Source organism: Theropithecus gelada, chromosome 12, assembly GCF_003255815.1.
Source record: "Theropithecus gelada isolate Dixy chromosome 12, Tgel_1.0, whole genome shotgun sequence".
Classification (NCBI taxonomy): Eukaryota; Metazoa; Chordata; class Mammalia; order Primates; family Cercopithecidae; genus Theropithecus; species Theropithecus gelada.
In genome coordinates, this window is record NC_037680.1 from 45,528,473 (window position 1) to 45,543,287 (window position 14,815).

The following is a 14,815-nucleotide window of genomic DNA, read 5'->3' on the forward strand; positions in this document are numbered from 1 at the left end:
TGACCAGTACCGATCGTCCGGCACTCCCCAGTGAGATGAACCCAGTACCTCAGTTGAAAATGCCGAAATCACCGGTCTTCTGTGTCGCTGGCGCTGGGAGTTGAAGACTGGAGCTGCTCCTATTCGGCCATCTTGCTCCGCCCCCCCTATACTTGAATATTGATGTCTTCCTCTAGGTTTGGAAAGTTCTCTGTTGAATAAACTTTCTACCCCATCTCTCTCTCTCTCTACCTCGTCTATAAAGCCAATAACTCTTAGATTTGCCCTTTTGAGGCTATTTCTTAGATTCTGTAGTTATGCTTCATTCTTTTTTATTTCTTTTTCTTTTGTCTCCTCTGACTGTGTGTTTTCAAATAGCCTGTCTTCAAGTTTACTAATTTTTTTATTTTGCTTGATCAATTCTGCTGGTAAAAGACTGATACATTCTTGATTATGTGAATTGCATTTTTCAACTCCGGGATTCCTGCTTGATTCTTTTTAATTATTTCAGTCTCTTTGTCAAATTTATCTGATAGGATTCTGAATTCCTTCTTTGTGTTATCTTGAATTTCACTGAGTTTCCTCAAAGGAGCTATTTTGGATTCTCTGTCTGAAAGGTCTCATGTCTCTGTCTCTCCAGGATTGGTCTCTTGCGTCTTATTTAGTTCATTTGGTGAGGTCATGTTTTTCTCCGTGGTCTTGATGCTTGTGGATTTTTTTTTTTTTTAAATGTCTGTGCATTGAAAAGTTAGGTATTTATTGCAGCCTTCACAGTCTGGGCTTGTTTGTACCCATCTTTCTGGGGAAGTCTTCCCAGGTATTTGAAGGGACTTGGGTGTTGTGATCTAACTTTTTGGTTCCTGCAGCCATATCTTCATTAGGGGGCACCCCAAGCCCAGTAAGACTGTGCCTCTTATAGGCTCACAGAGGTACCACCTTGATGGTCTTGGATAAGATCCAGAAGAATTATCTGGTTTACCAGGAAGAAACTCTTGTTCTCTTCCCTTGCTTTCTCCCAAACAAGTGGAGCTTCTCTCTATATACTGAGCTGCCTGGAGCTGGTGGAAGAGTGACACAAGCACTCCTGACCACTATCATTGGGACTGCACTGAATCAGACCCAAGGCCTTCTGTAAAATTGCCTGGCTACTGCCTGTGTTTACTCAAAGCCCTGAGGCTCTGCAATTAGCAGGTGGTGAAGCCAGCCAATAAGACTTATGTCCTTCCGTTCAGGGTGGCAAGGTCTCCCTACCCCTGGGTGGGGTGTCCAGAGATGCCATCTGGAAGCCAGGGACTGGAGTCAGAAACCTTAGGAATCTACCTCATACTCTATTCTACTGTGGTTGAGCCAGCATCCAAACCACAATATAAAGTCCTTCCCACTTTTCCCTCCCCTTTTCACAAGCAGAGGAATCTCTCACCATAGCTACCACCATCTCAGGCCTGCAGCAAGTACTGCCTGGCTATGACCAATGTTTACTCAAAGCCCAAGAGCTCTTCCATCAGCTTGTGGTGAATGTTGTTAGGCTTGAGACTCTCATTTCAGGGCACTGGGCTCCCCTCTGGCCCAGGATAGGTCAAGAAATGCCATCTAAGACCCAAGGCCTGGAATTGGAGACGCTAAGTACCCACTTGGTGCTCTACCCCATTGCGGTCAAACCAAGCTGGCACCTAAGCTGCAAGACAACATCTCCTTTACTCTTCCCTCTCCTTTTCTGAAGCACAAGGAGTCTCCCCCTGTAGCCATCACAGCTGGGAATGTCCTAGGTCACACTGAGGCCAGCATGTCTCTGAGTCTCACCCAAGGCCCATGGTGAGTTCCTTGGGTATTGCTCCTGATTTTTCAGGGCCCAAGGGCTCTTTAGTCAGCAGGTAACGAATTTTGCTAGGACTAGTTTCTTCCCTTCAAGGCAGAGGGTTTCCTTGTGGCTCAGGACAAGTCTAGAAATGTTGTCCAGGAGGTAGGGCCTGGAATAGGGGCCTCAGGACTCTACCTGGTTCCCTATCCTACTGTGGCTAAGCAGGTATCCAAGTCACAAGACAAAGTCCTCTTTATTCTCCCCTTACCTCTCCTCAAACAGAGGGAAGGAGTCTCTCCCAGAGCTGTGGACTGTGCTGTCTGGGGCTGGGGGAGGTGTGGCACAAGCACCCTCTTGGCTGCCCAAGCTGGCATCTTACTAGGTTGCTTGCCCCCCAAGTCTACTGTCTCTGAGTTCAGCACAGCACCAGGACTTGCCCAGGAATTGCAATCCTTGTGACCTGGACTGCCTTTCAAGTTTATTTAGAACCCCAGAGCACATGAGCCCACACTGTTGAGGCTTGCTGGCACTCAGGTTCTAACTACGGAAATGGGAAAGTCCTCCTGTGGCTAGGGCTGGTCTGAATGCTCTCTCTATGGGTGCTGGCTGAGTTCTGTCTGGTATTGCTTTCCACTGTGACAGGACAGCACTGAGTTCCAATGCAAATCCCACAATCACTGTGCTCTCCCTCCCACCTCAAGTACTCAGATTCTGTCTCCATGCCTCACAGTTGCTGCTGGTCTATGGAGGAGGAGTAGCATCAACCATTCAAGACTGTCTTTCCTACCCTCTTCAGAGCCTCTTTCAGTGATATGAAGTTAAAGTTAGGGACTGTGATCACTCATCTGATTTTTGGTTTTCTGAAGGTTTTTTGCATGAAGTTTGTTTAATTTGGTGTTTCTGTGGGGAGGATGATCAGTGAAGGCTTCTATTTGGCCATCCTGCTCCACCTCTACCCTATTTAGTACTATAAGTTATTCCCAGTGTATAGATGATGCCACTAAAACTAACAGAGGTTAATTCATTCGTGCAAGGTCATCCAGCTGGTAAGTGGTAGACCTGAGATTCGAACCCAAATTTAACTCCTTTTCACTTTTTGCCTTAATACATGATGCTTAGAGTGGCAGCGAATTTATATTCAACTGGTCAGTTTGTCAAATAGTTAGGGAATCATATAGAGAGGCTAGATCAGAATAGGCTTCTCATTGGTTTACTGTCAGTTGCAGACACAACAGTACCATCCTATTTAAACCTTCGGTAGAAAACCATTAGTTCTTAAATAGCTCCATGCATGCTGTCCAAGCTTTATAGCTTCATTCCGTGGGAGAGACTGGGGGAAGTGTGCTTAATCCATCTTACCTGGAACCAGAACTTATCACCATCAGTTCAAATCCCCTAAAGTACAAGTGGTTCTTTCAGTCAAGATTCTGGCAGGAAATGGTGGCACATTAAAACTCGGTAAAAGGCAGAGCATGCTTAAAGGACTTATAAACGTGTGAGGTATCTACTGAAATCTCAAAGGATAGAATCTATGGAAAATGACAGCAGGGGTATTTCTCTTCAGAGGACTGAAGGGACAAGGAGACAGGGCAGTTTCCAGAACCTGGAGACACAGAGGCTGGTGTCTTCAGTTAAGGGATAAAAATAACCAGTGTTGACACCACAGGAGGATAACTAATCTGACCCCCTCACCTCTTTCCTGATCTCCCACTGGCAGTTTCAATAGACTGAACTCAACAGAAGCCAGAGAATACTTAGTGCAGGTAAGACTCCCAGAATATGGTGCAGACAGAGGGCGGAGGAAAGGACTAGAGAAGCAAGTGGAAGATATTCAGCTGAGTGGTGCCTCAATAAAAAAGCGAGAAGACAAAGTTAGATATAGTTTTTCCTTCGATTCACCCGTTTATTTATTTGACTATTATTTGTTGAAGGCATATGCTAGAGTTTATTATCTACACCATGGACCTAGGTTTAGTTTACTAATAAAAGGTTAAAATTATTCCACTGAAATTAATAAATATAGAGCAACTTCATTTTACCATTTGATCAGGTGGCCAAGTTTGATTCCCCTAGGAAATAAACACAAAAATATTGGAACAATTCTTCCAAAAAACTAATGTGCATTTGAATCACCTGGGGATCTTTTTAAAATGCAGATTTTGATAAAGTGATCTGGAGAGGGGCCTGAGACCATGCATTTCTAACCAGCTCCAGGTGCTGCCCATGGTTCAGGGATCACACTTTGAGTAGCAAGGTCATAAAGAACCTCCATTGGTCTCTTTGGTTGACCTTTGGTTCCACTGTACAACCAGCAGTATCATAATAAAATTTTAGTATATGTACCTTAGAGATTTACTCACTTTTAAAAAAGATTTCAACTGAAGGGTTTGTGAACTTTGCCATGCAGCTATGCCATGCCTAAAAGTAATCAATAAAGAGTATTTTTCTTAAATGGATCATGAAACTAGTATTTTAAATGGTGTTACGTAGGTACTCCACAATCCAGTGTCAGCTCCACAATTTCTATATATAGGAAGGTTTAGGGGCAGCAGTCCATCTCAGAGAGGGTTGGGGCTACTTAAAGCTGTATTTTCCCAGTATGCATACTGATTTAACATGATTTTTACTTACCTGGTAAGCTTGGTTGGAGGGCTTAAAGCCACTTGTCCCTAGTATGTTATTTTTATGAGTGGGTGGGGAGAAAAGTCTTCCCAAATAGCCTCTTGGCACTGCTGCTTCCACGATCTAGAGGAAATCAGGCAACAGATGAATACAACAAAAGTAAGTTGGGAAATCATCTTTTTTAATTTTAGTACAAGTCACATACCTTTCAGAATGTCTCAAGGTCAAGCTAACTAGCATTTTTAGGAAAATATATTTCAAACTCTACAATAGTAACATTGCTAAAAAGCAGAACCTAAGAAAAAATAAATTACATTTTAAATTCACTAATAGAGTTTTTAAAAATCTTATGGTGAAGAGTTCTATAAAATGAATAAATACTTCCTTATATTATATATTCCTGGTAGGAATACAAATCAAATTTAGGAAATGATTATTCATATACTGGTTTGCCATACAGGTAGTCCTGACTTAAATGTTAAACATGACTTTTCAACTTTCGTTTAGATGCACGCATTATAAACTTTTCTTAGAATTTGGAAATTTGATCTTCTACCAGCAACAATATGTACAGTACTCTCTCGCAATGCTGTGCAGTGCAGTGAACCTCAGCTCCCAGTCAGCCATTGCAATCATAGGGTAAAGAACTGCTATCCTGCAGGGCACTGTGTGGCCAGATGATTTCCCCCCACTGTGGGCCAATGTCAGTGTTCTGAGGATGTTAACGTAGGCTAGGCTAAGCCATGATGTTCGGCAGGTTAGGTATATTAAATGCATTTTTTGACATAGGATATTTTCAACTTACAATGAGTTTATGAGGATGTGACCCCATCTGAAGTCGAGGAGCATCTGTATATTGGTTTGCTTTAAAGAAAGGGGCACCATGATTCCTGTAAAACCTAGATGCCTAGGGAATGAGTAGGCTTTTGGTTTTCTGCTGCAGCATGATTAAAAAAAAAGAAAAAGAAAAAGAAAAAAGCATGCTCAACAGAATAGGGAGCAGGTTAGTGACATCAGGGATTATTGTATTGTGTCCTTCAGCACATCTTCATTTGTGCTGCAGTCTCCTTATGTTGCTAGAATGGAGGTGAACTTGTCCGTCCAGGCTATCATTAGTTCATTTCACCATAAGTACTGATAAGAAACCTGTTCATAACCTGAATGTTCACTAAGTCAATGATGAGAGCGTGAAGAACACTCTAGGAAGAACAACAGTGGACTGTGGGTGGTGTCCACCCAGATCCCTTTCCTATCCTGCTGTTAACTAGTCCTCACTTCACCACTCTAAACCTCAGTTTCCTCACTTGGAAAATGAAAGGGAGAGAGAATAAGGTATTTCTTTCAAATGTACCCAAATCTGTGATTCCATGAAAAGATTCATGAGAAAATAGTCACTCAAATAGCAAATATTTTCTAAACAAACCTGGATTAAACATCTTCAATGGGTTCTTTTCACAGACGGGACATGAAAGCTTTTGGTGTGCACGTCTCATGTATTGAACCAGGATTGTTCAAAACAAACTTGGCAGATCCAGTAAAGGTAACTGAAAAAAAACTCGCCATTTGGGAGCAGCTGTCTCCAGACATCAAAAAACAATATGGAGAAGGTTACATTGAAAAAAGTGAGTTTCTGGGTGGTGCCAGTGTCCTCTGGAATTCTTTGTCCTGAACAGCATGAAGGAGATTCAAACACAGATGAAATAACAAGGTTCTGAGTAATACCCCAATAAGGATCTTAACCATGGATCAGGGATCACCTATTAATTTCAGTGTCATCTCTTGTTTCTGTTTATAAACATTTACTGAGCAACTACAAACTGCCAAGCTATCTGCTAAGTGTCTTATGAATTATATCATTTACTCCTCAAAAACTATTAGAGTAATGAGCAGAGGCTTGGGAAAGTGAAATGTCCTGCCCAAGATTACACAGCACCTCCTAGTCATACCTGGACCTGAGCCCAGGCAGGTGACTCCAGCCCACGGTCTTCACCTTTGCCATACCTCCTCTTTTCGTCAAGCACCAGCTGTACACTTGGCATTGTTTAAGGATTTATGGTGGTTACAAAAGATACAGAAGGTTCAGCCTCTGACCTTTAACTGGTTTACAATCTAGTTGACAACAAGAAGTAACCAAGTGAGAATGTAAAACAATGAAACAATGTAGCACACAATAAAATTGATCCTTTACTTCTTAGGTGTAATCTAACAGCCCAGAAATAGTGCTAGATGGTGTGGTTTCTAATTCCCCAGGGAATTCAGACCAGGAAAAGAGCATTGCTGGTTAAGAAACCCTAATGGGGCAGGTCAGGTTTGAATGAGACCCAAAGGACAGGAAATAATTACTTGGGTGTAAACTGTCTGGAGCAGGAACACATGGAGGAGGAGACGGAAGACACCAGGAGCCTTCTTGGTCAAGAGATTGAGTCAGAGATGGGAGAATAAGTCAGAGATTGAGTCAGTGATGGGAAAATAATAATGAAGATGGCATAATGATGGCTAACAAATAGTAAATATTTACTACGTACTTGTCACCATTCTAAGTGCTTGACATGGACATTCATTTAAAATCCCCCCAAAAACTCTATTATCATCTTCATTTTATAGAAATAGAGGCATAGAGAAGTAACTTACCAAAATTTTACCACAAGTAAGTGGAAGAGCTAGATTTGGACCCAGGCAGCCTGACCCTGCCATTTATGCTTGGCCATAGCACTATAATGTGAACAAGGCATTAAGGACTTTGGTCACATTCCTGTTATCAGGCCTTCCCTTCCACCACAAACTTCTTGGGTCAGTTAAAGTTTACTTGATATTCCTCAAATACTTACTGAGCTCCTGCTTTGAGTTGAGCAGGGTTCCACCTAACTATGTGTAGTTCTGTTCCTCCAAACTGTGCCCATGCCTCTTGATCAGTGGACTTGGTAAGACAGTCAACTGTGGCGAGGTTCATGGTCAGCAGTTTTCAAGGCAGAACCAAAAGCCAAGTCAGACCCCCCTGGAGAGGTTTTTAAAATGACTGACTCCTCCAACCACCACTACCCCAGACACCTCACACACACACACACACACACACACACACGTGCACACACACACAGAGGTACACACATTATCTATATATCAACTGAAATGTCTGGTCTTAAAACGTCTTAGTGCTGACATGTCACTATAGGTTTAGAACCACTGCCATCAAATGCTCTACTTTTCAGTTCCTGACTCTGAGGGTTCTATGTAGGTTCCATCTAAGACTGAACTTAATACTTCATAAACAAAACCCCTCATTTAAAAGAGCTTTCTCTGTTTGATATTGACACCGATACTTTTTAAATACCTTTAAATATATCACTGACTTCCAACTCCAATTATTTTTGGCTTGGTTCCTGGTTCTTGTGTTCTGTCTCAGAAATACCAAAAGCCGTTGAGCTCAGTTTCGGACTGGTTGTCCTTATTAGAGTTTTCAAGTCAGGACTTGGAGATGAGCCAAAGGCACAGTCCTAAAGTGACCACAAATTTAAGGTCATCTTTTCTTAATTTCCTGAGCTGGGATAGTAGGAGTTTAAAATAGCCACTAAGACTTGTCAGGTTCTTTGAACAACTTGTGGCCAGTGGGACCTGAAGTTGAAAGAAAGATCTAACTTCATAGACTTTCCCTTGAGAAGACACAACTCAGGTATGTTTTAAAAGTATGCGAGAATCGTATGATAGCTCTACTTTGAATTTGAGGGGGAAATCTCTGTGCCATTTTCCATAATGGCTGTACTAATTTACATTCTCACCAACAGTATACAAGAGTTCTTTTTTCTCCCTGCCCTTGTCAATACTTGTTATCTTTTGTCTTTTGATAATAGCCATTCTAACAAATGTGAGGTGATATCTCATGTGGTTTTAATTTGCATTTCTGTGATGGTTAGTGATGACAAACATTTTTTTTCATATACCTGTTGACCATTTGTATCTTCTTTTGAGAAAAGTCTATTCAGATTCTCTTTCCATTTTTTAATCAGATTATTTCTTTTCTTGCTGTTGAGTTATTTGAGTTTCTTCTATATTTTGAATATTAACTGTGTATAAGATATAAAGTTTGCAAATATTTTTTCCCATTCTATATGTTGTCTCTTCACTCTTTTAACTGTTTCCTTTGCTGTGCAGAAGTTTTTTAGTTGGATATAATCCCACTTATCTAGTTTTGTGTTTGTTTACTTTTGTGCTTTTGGGGTCATATCCAAAGAAATCATTGCCCAGACCAATGTCAAGAAGTATTTCCTTTATGTTTTCTTCTAGTAGTTTTTGTTTGTTTGTTTTCAATAGAGAGAGGTCTCACTATGGTTCCCAAGATAGTCTTGAATTCCCTGGGATCAAGTGATCTTCCCACCTCAGCCTCCAAAACTGCTGTAATTACAGGTGTGAGCCACCATGCCAGGCCTCTTTTAGCAGTTTTATAATTTCAGGTCTTCTGTTTAAGTCTTCAATCCATTTTGAGTTGATTTTTTTTATATGGTGTAAGATCTAGTTTCATTCCTCTGCATGTAGATATACTGTTTTCCCAATACTATGTGTTCAAAAGACTAGGGTTCTAAACCACCACTAATCCCTTGTAAAAAAACCTGCTTCTGTAAAGGTACCTTCATTCGTTATTCAAACATTTCATTTGCATGAGAACTGGGATCCTTGTAGCTTTCTGAGTCGGTACATTTGGGATGATTCTCTCTTTATTTACAGATTATAGAAGCCTGTGGTATACAAGTGCGTACTCACATCCACACATGCATGCACATACATGCACAAGCACATGTGCAATCCACATTTTCTCTAGATACATAATCCCCTAAAACAAATTAGAAATCAAACATACAACTTTCTAGGCTTAGGGGCCTCATGGGCTTTATGAAGTATCATTTGCTCATAGCTCTAAAGCACTGGCTCTCAAAGTTTGATCCCTGGACCAGCAGCATCAGTATCATCTTGAAATTTGTTAGAAATGCACATTCTTGGGCCCCACCTCATACCTCAGTCAGAAACTCTGGAGGTGGAACCCAGAAACATGAGTTTTACTGAGCTCTCTAGAAGATTCTGCTGCCCACCCAATCTCGAGAGCCGCCGGTCTAAAGAAAGCATTGTAGTATCCTTTTCTGAGGAATAGATAGTAAATCCTCAAAAAGAGCTTCCATTATAACAGACAATTCAGAAAAAATCCCCTTGTATCCATCCTCCCCTTTGCACCCTAGACTTCCACTCTGCTTTCCCCTTCTTCCAAAGAGTAAATGTGCTTTTGTCTCTTTTTAGGTCTAGACAAACTGAAAGGCAATAAATCCTATGTGAACATGGACCTCTCCCCGGTAGTAGAGTGCATGGACCACGCTCTAACAAGTCTCTTCCCTAAGACTCATTATGCTGCTGGAAAAGATGCCAAAATTTTCTGGATACCTCTGTCTCACATGCCAGCAGTTTTGCAAGACTTTTTGTTGTTGAAACAGAAAACAGAGCTGGCTAATCCCAAGGCAGTGTGACTCAGCTAACCACGGGTGCCTGCTCCAGGCTATGAGATTGGCTGATTTCAAGAGCACATCTCCTTTTCAACCCCATTCTTTATCTGCTCCAACCTGGACTCATTTAGATCCTACTTATTTGGATTACAAAAGGGAGTCCCACCATTGGTGGTGGTATCCTAGGGTCCCTGCTCAAGTTTTCTTTGAAAAGGAGGGCTGGAATGGTACATCACACAGGCAGGTCCTGCCCTGTATTTAGGCTTTGCCTGCTTGGTATGATGTAAGGGAAATTGAAAGACTTGCCCATTCCAAATGATCTTCACCGTGGCCTACCCTGTGCTTATGGTCCCTAGCATTTAGAATAACTTGTGAATGTTAAGTATCGTCTCTTATCTAAATATTAAAAGATAAATCAAACATTTTCATGAGTGGATAGACATGTTTTGTTACCTTGCTGAGGATGACTCTGAAGGACTGAAGCTCAGTTCTGATAAGCTTTGAAAAGGACAGGAAAAGGAAGAGGGATCAAGCATTGTGTGACAGTGGTATAAGCTAAGAGCAGCAGTAAAACATGAGATAGAACTGCAAATAGAAGGAAAGAAAAAGATAGGAAAAGGAATAAGAGGACTGCAAAAAAGAATACATACCTAAATATGTATATATGAAGAGAGACTCCCCAACACTCAGACGAGCCTTCCCAGAGAGAGCTATGGAGGATGAACATCCTATTCAAGGCCACTAAGAACATTGATGCACACAGTTTTCTGGTGGAAAGATGTAATGACATAGTAACTAATCATTCCAAAAGAAGAAAAATGTCACATTTTTCTTCTGGTTAGTTTATTCTGATGATTGTAAAAGTAACAAGACCCAGACCAGGTGGCACAACTTACTCCTGAGATGGCTGGAAATCCTGCATTTGAGGTGTCTTTGAAGCCCCATGAAGAAATAGAGCTAAATAAAAAGACTCTCTTTAGCCTACAGTTACAGTGGGATTAGATCTGCGTCTTGTTTGTATTCATGTTTCTACACTGAATTGACCCTGGGCCCACACCCCATCCAAAAGAAAGAGTTCTCTAAACAGACGTTTCCCGATTCCAGCAGCCAATACTGCTCGCAAACGTTTGTAGAATATTTACAAGAAGTCTTCAGTGGCAGAATGCAACATTTTTTGCATAATAATACAGTGTAAAGAGTCAGAGAAATTAGCTAATGTACATGTGCAAGTGTGCACATGTGCGCGCACACACACACACGCATATACACACACGCTTAACATATTGCGAAGAAAGTCCACCTATAATCCCAGCAGGTCAAGGCAGAAGGATCGCTTGAGCCCAGGAGTTCAAAACCAGCTTGGGCAATATAGTGAGATCTTGTCTCTACAAAAACTAAAACGTTAGCTTGGCATGGTAGCATACATCCGTAGTCCCAGTTACTTGGGAGGCTGAGGCAGGAGGATCACTTGAGCCAGGAGGTTGAGGCTGCATTGAGCTGTGATCATGCCACTGCACTCTAGTCTGCTAGACAGAGCAAGACCTTGTCTCAAAAAGAAAGAAAAAAGAAAAAATATTTAATATCTGCTGCTTGAAACCATGTCCATTTGAAGGTATTAGTAATTCTACTCATTTTTAATCACCTTTCTAGAAATATCGGCTTATCAGGTAATTTTCTGCTTTCAAGTTTACAACATATTGGTGACTGAAAAATCAAATTACAAATGGTGTCAATCCACTTGTATATACATTTTGTAATTTTGAAGAAGTATATACTCATCCTTTTTGCATCAAAATGAAAAAAAAAATCACAGCAAGAATGAGATGGAAGAATTCTCGGGCAAAGTTAGCTAACCTGCCTGCCTGTGAGGTCATCCCCATCTTGGACCTAGCCCCAGAGACAGCTCACTTGTAGATCTCTGGTTTCTTCTTGTTGCAGTTAACCACCCCACAGTCCATCCTTGGAGCTAAAGTTCACCAATGTTGTTTACTGGGAACCCCCTTGCCTTGAATTCACATCTTGGCTTCATTTCACTGCTTTAGAATTCTTGACAAGCTGCTCCCTGACTTTCCAGACCTCCCAGGGCTGCCAAGATACTTTGAATCTGAAGGAACTTTCTTTGCCAAACTTCTAACAATTTCAGTCATATTCCTGGGCCTACCTACCTGTGTTCTTTCTTTTGTTTTGCCTAGACCTGAGTTCTTTGTTTATTCCTTCTAGTAGCTACAATTTGGTAACTCCCTGTTTCATCCAACCAAAAAAGTCTCTCCTTAAATGTCATCAGGCGTGATATTATTCCAAAATAATACCAAATATATTCACCTAAGCAATTTTTAAAGGTGTTTAAAATACACGAGAAGGTGGGGTGTTGGGGGCATAGAGGCGTAAGTCTCTATAGAGGCACAAGACCCGTGTGGTAGGGAGCAATGGAGGGATGAGGATATCAGATGGTCACTATGTCAGGCATATTGGGCATGGAGTTCCTAGACTTCTCTCCGTCTTACCATAATCGCTTCTAATTATCTGTTCTTTTGGGGGAAATACCTATCAAAGTTTTATCTGTAAATATTTGAGGAAACATATTTTGACGATGACGGACATTCTTCTAAGTACTGGCCTGTAATAAGGAACGTGATGGATGTGAGGCCTTCCTCCATAGAGCCTTTTGGAAATAATCCAAGGCTAAGGCCAATACTCAGGAAGCCTTAGAGGACCTTCTCCAGGAATGCACGGCCAAGATGAACAGAGGTGTTGTCCTCCACCACATCTAGCTTGAAGGATTCTTCCTCACTTAGTTTGGAGAGACCAAGAGAACCTCCCAAACCCTCCCTCTGATCTGATCCAAAAATCCAACTGTGTCCTTCATCTGGGCAGCCACAATATATTCAAATCTGGAGTTTCATCTTCCCCACCCCACAGACATTTTCCCAGTCCAGCACCAACTACTGTCAATTTAATCTCCATAGGGATCTGGAGTCTGAATACCTCTCTTCATCTCCAGTGCGATCACCTGTTCAAGCTACCATCTCTTGTTTCTACTACAGCATATCCACCTTGTGCACCATCAGTGATTTCTCCTCATTGCAGTCAGAATTGCTCAAAATTAGTATGTAATCATTCTGCTCCTTCTGTTGTTGCTTTCTTAAAATCTTCAACGTGTTCCCGTTGCACTTTGGCTAAAGACTAAAATGCTTTTGTGAACCCTGCTGCCCCCATACTCCTCATTAGCCTCATTTTATAGCACTATTCTCTATACCTGGCCACCTCAGGACCTTTCCTCTGCTTCTCCCTGGAAAGTTCCATCTTACCTGGTTTTCTAGTTTCTTTGTCCTACAGATCTCAACCACGTCATCAGGGAAGCCCACACAATTTCAAATTCTGACCACCACCTCTTTATTCAGTTAGGTTCCCATCTTGTACACTCTCACTGTGCCCTGTAATTTTCTTCAGGAATCTCATCACAGTCTGTAATTGTATATGCATATGGTTAGTTAATACAGGTCTCTTGTATCATATCATAAGCTCACGAAATCAGGAATAATGATGCTTTGCTTAATAAAGATGCTTTGCTTAATAAGTATCCCCTTACCTTGGACATCGCTGGCACACAGATAAATGTTCAATAAGTATTTGTTGAATGAACACAAAAATTAGTCTATATTAGCCTTTCTAACTAAGGGTCAATTTATTACTCAAGATCAAGCTGGTCAGGTGCAGTGGCTCACAACTATAATCCCAATAGTTTGGGCGGGGGGCCAGTACAGGAGGATCATTTCCAGAGCAGCCTGGACAACAAAGGGAGGCCCCATCTCTACAAAAACAAATTTAAAAACTAAAAATTAGTCAGGCATGTTGGCATGTGCCTGTAGTCCTAGCTACTCGGGAGTCTGAAGCAAGAGGATGGCTTGAGCCCAGGAGTTTGAGTCTGCAATGAGCTATGATTGCACCACTATAGTCCAACCTGGGCAACAAAGCAAAACTCTGTCTCTAAAACAATTAAAAATAAGTAAGTTTTCACAAAAAGATCAAGCCTGCTGATCCCATTTGTTGTGCTGTCAGTGTGTCAGTTCAGTCAAAGTCTCATAACTTCCTTGAGCCTTTCAGGTCTTCCTGAAGGCTCCCAGCTCTGGCTCTGCTCTCAGCCTCCCCTGACACTGAGCAGTGTTACTGTAGTGATTTCCCACCACCTATTGCAAAGGAGCCTGCCTCCATGCCAAGCCATCCTGGGCCCAGTAGGCACAGAGCAAAAAGATCATCAGGGATCATTGAGTCCATTTCTCTGCTTACAGGCAGGACATGTCTAAGCCATCCAGCCTGAAGAGAATCTCTTCTAGTTAAAATCTCTCCAGAAACTCTATAACTTCTGTTATCTTAGGGTAGACCGATACTTAATGACCAGCATTTCACCCTGACCAATAGTTAATGAGAAAAATTTCCAGGAAACTTATTTAACAAATGATTAATTTTGGCTCTTTTGCACATTATTAGTCCCAGTAGTTCTCAAGAACACAAGAGATCACAGTCCCATCAATGTGGAGGAAATAGCTAAACATTCTCAAAATGAAAAACATTTTTAAATTCATGACAACTCAATCTAAGCCACAGTTTATAAGGACATAGCTGACCAGGAGTTTTGTGAGTCTTTGCAGGTTGAAATGTAAGATAATTTGATATTCCTAATGCTAAAAATCTTCCTCAACTCTGCACTTCATTTTTTAAAAAGAAAATATGAGTAATTTCCATCCTAGTAGATGAGGTACTAATGCAGACAGAGCTTTAGTACAGATTCTGGTTTAGTAGCGTTTCCAAGCATCTTTCTTTTTTTTTCCTTCTGTTTTCTTTCTTGCATATGACACCTGCTCAAGCAGGAACAAGATCATAGTTCTTGCCTGATTAGTCCCTAGAAATAGCAATCCAGCCTAGAATAGTTCAGGTG

At 41.4% G+C, this 14,815-nt stretch overlaps 1 protein-coding gene across 4 annotated transcripts in view; it reads left to right on the top strand.

Moving 5' to 3' along the window:
- DHRS9 (dehydrogenase/reductase 9) overlaps window positions 1-10,303 on the top strand; it is a 34,490-nt gene extending 24,187 nt beyond the window's left edge. For all 4 annotated transcript variants that reach the window (XM_025404708.1, XM_025404705.1, XM_025404707.1 and 1 more), the window contains 2 exons: window positions 5,858-6,021; window positions 9,680-10,303. In XM_025404708.1, the coding sequence (XP_025260493.1) occupies window positions 5,858-6,021; window positions 9,680-9,903 (388 nt within the window). In that variant the 3' untranslated portion in view covers window positions 9,904-10,303. The remainder of the gene's footprint in view (window positions 1-5,857; window positions 6,022-9,679) is intronic.
- The last annotated feature ends 4,512 nt before the right edge of the window (window positions 10,304-14,815 follow it).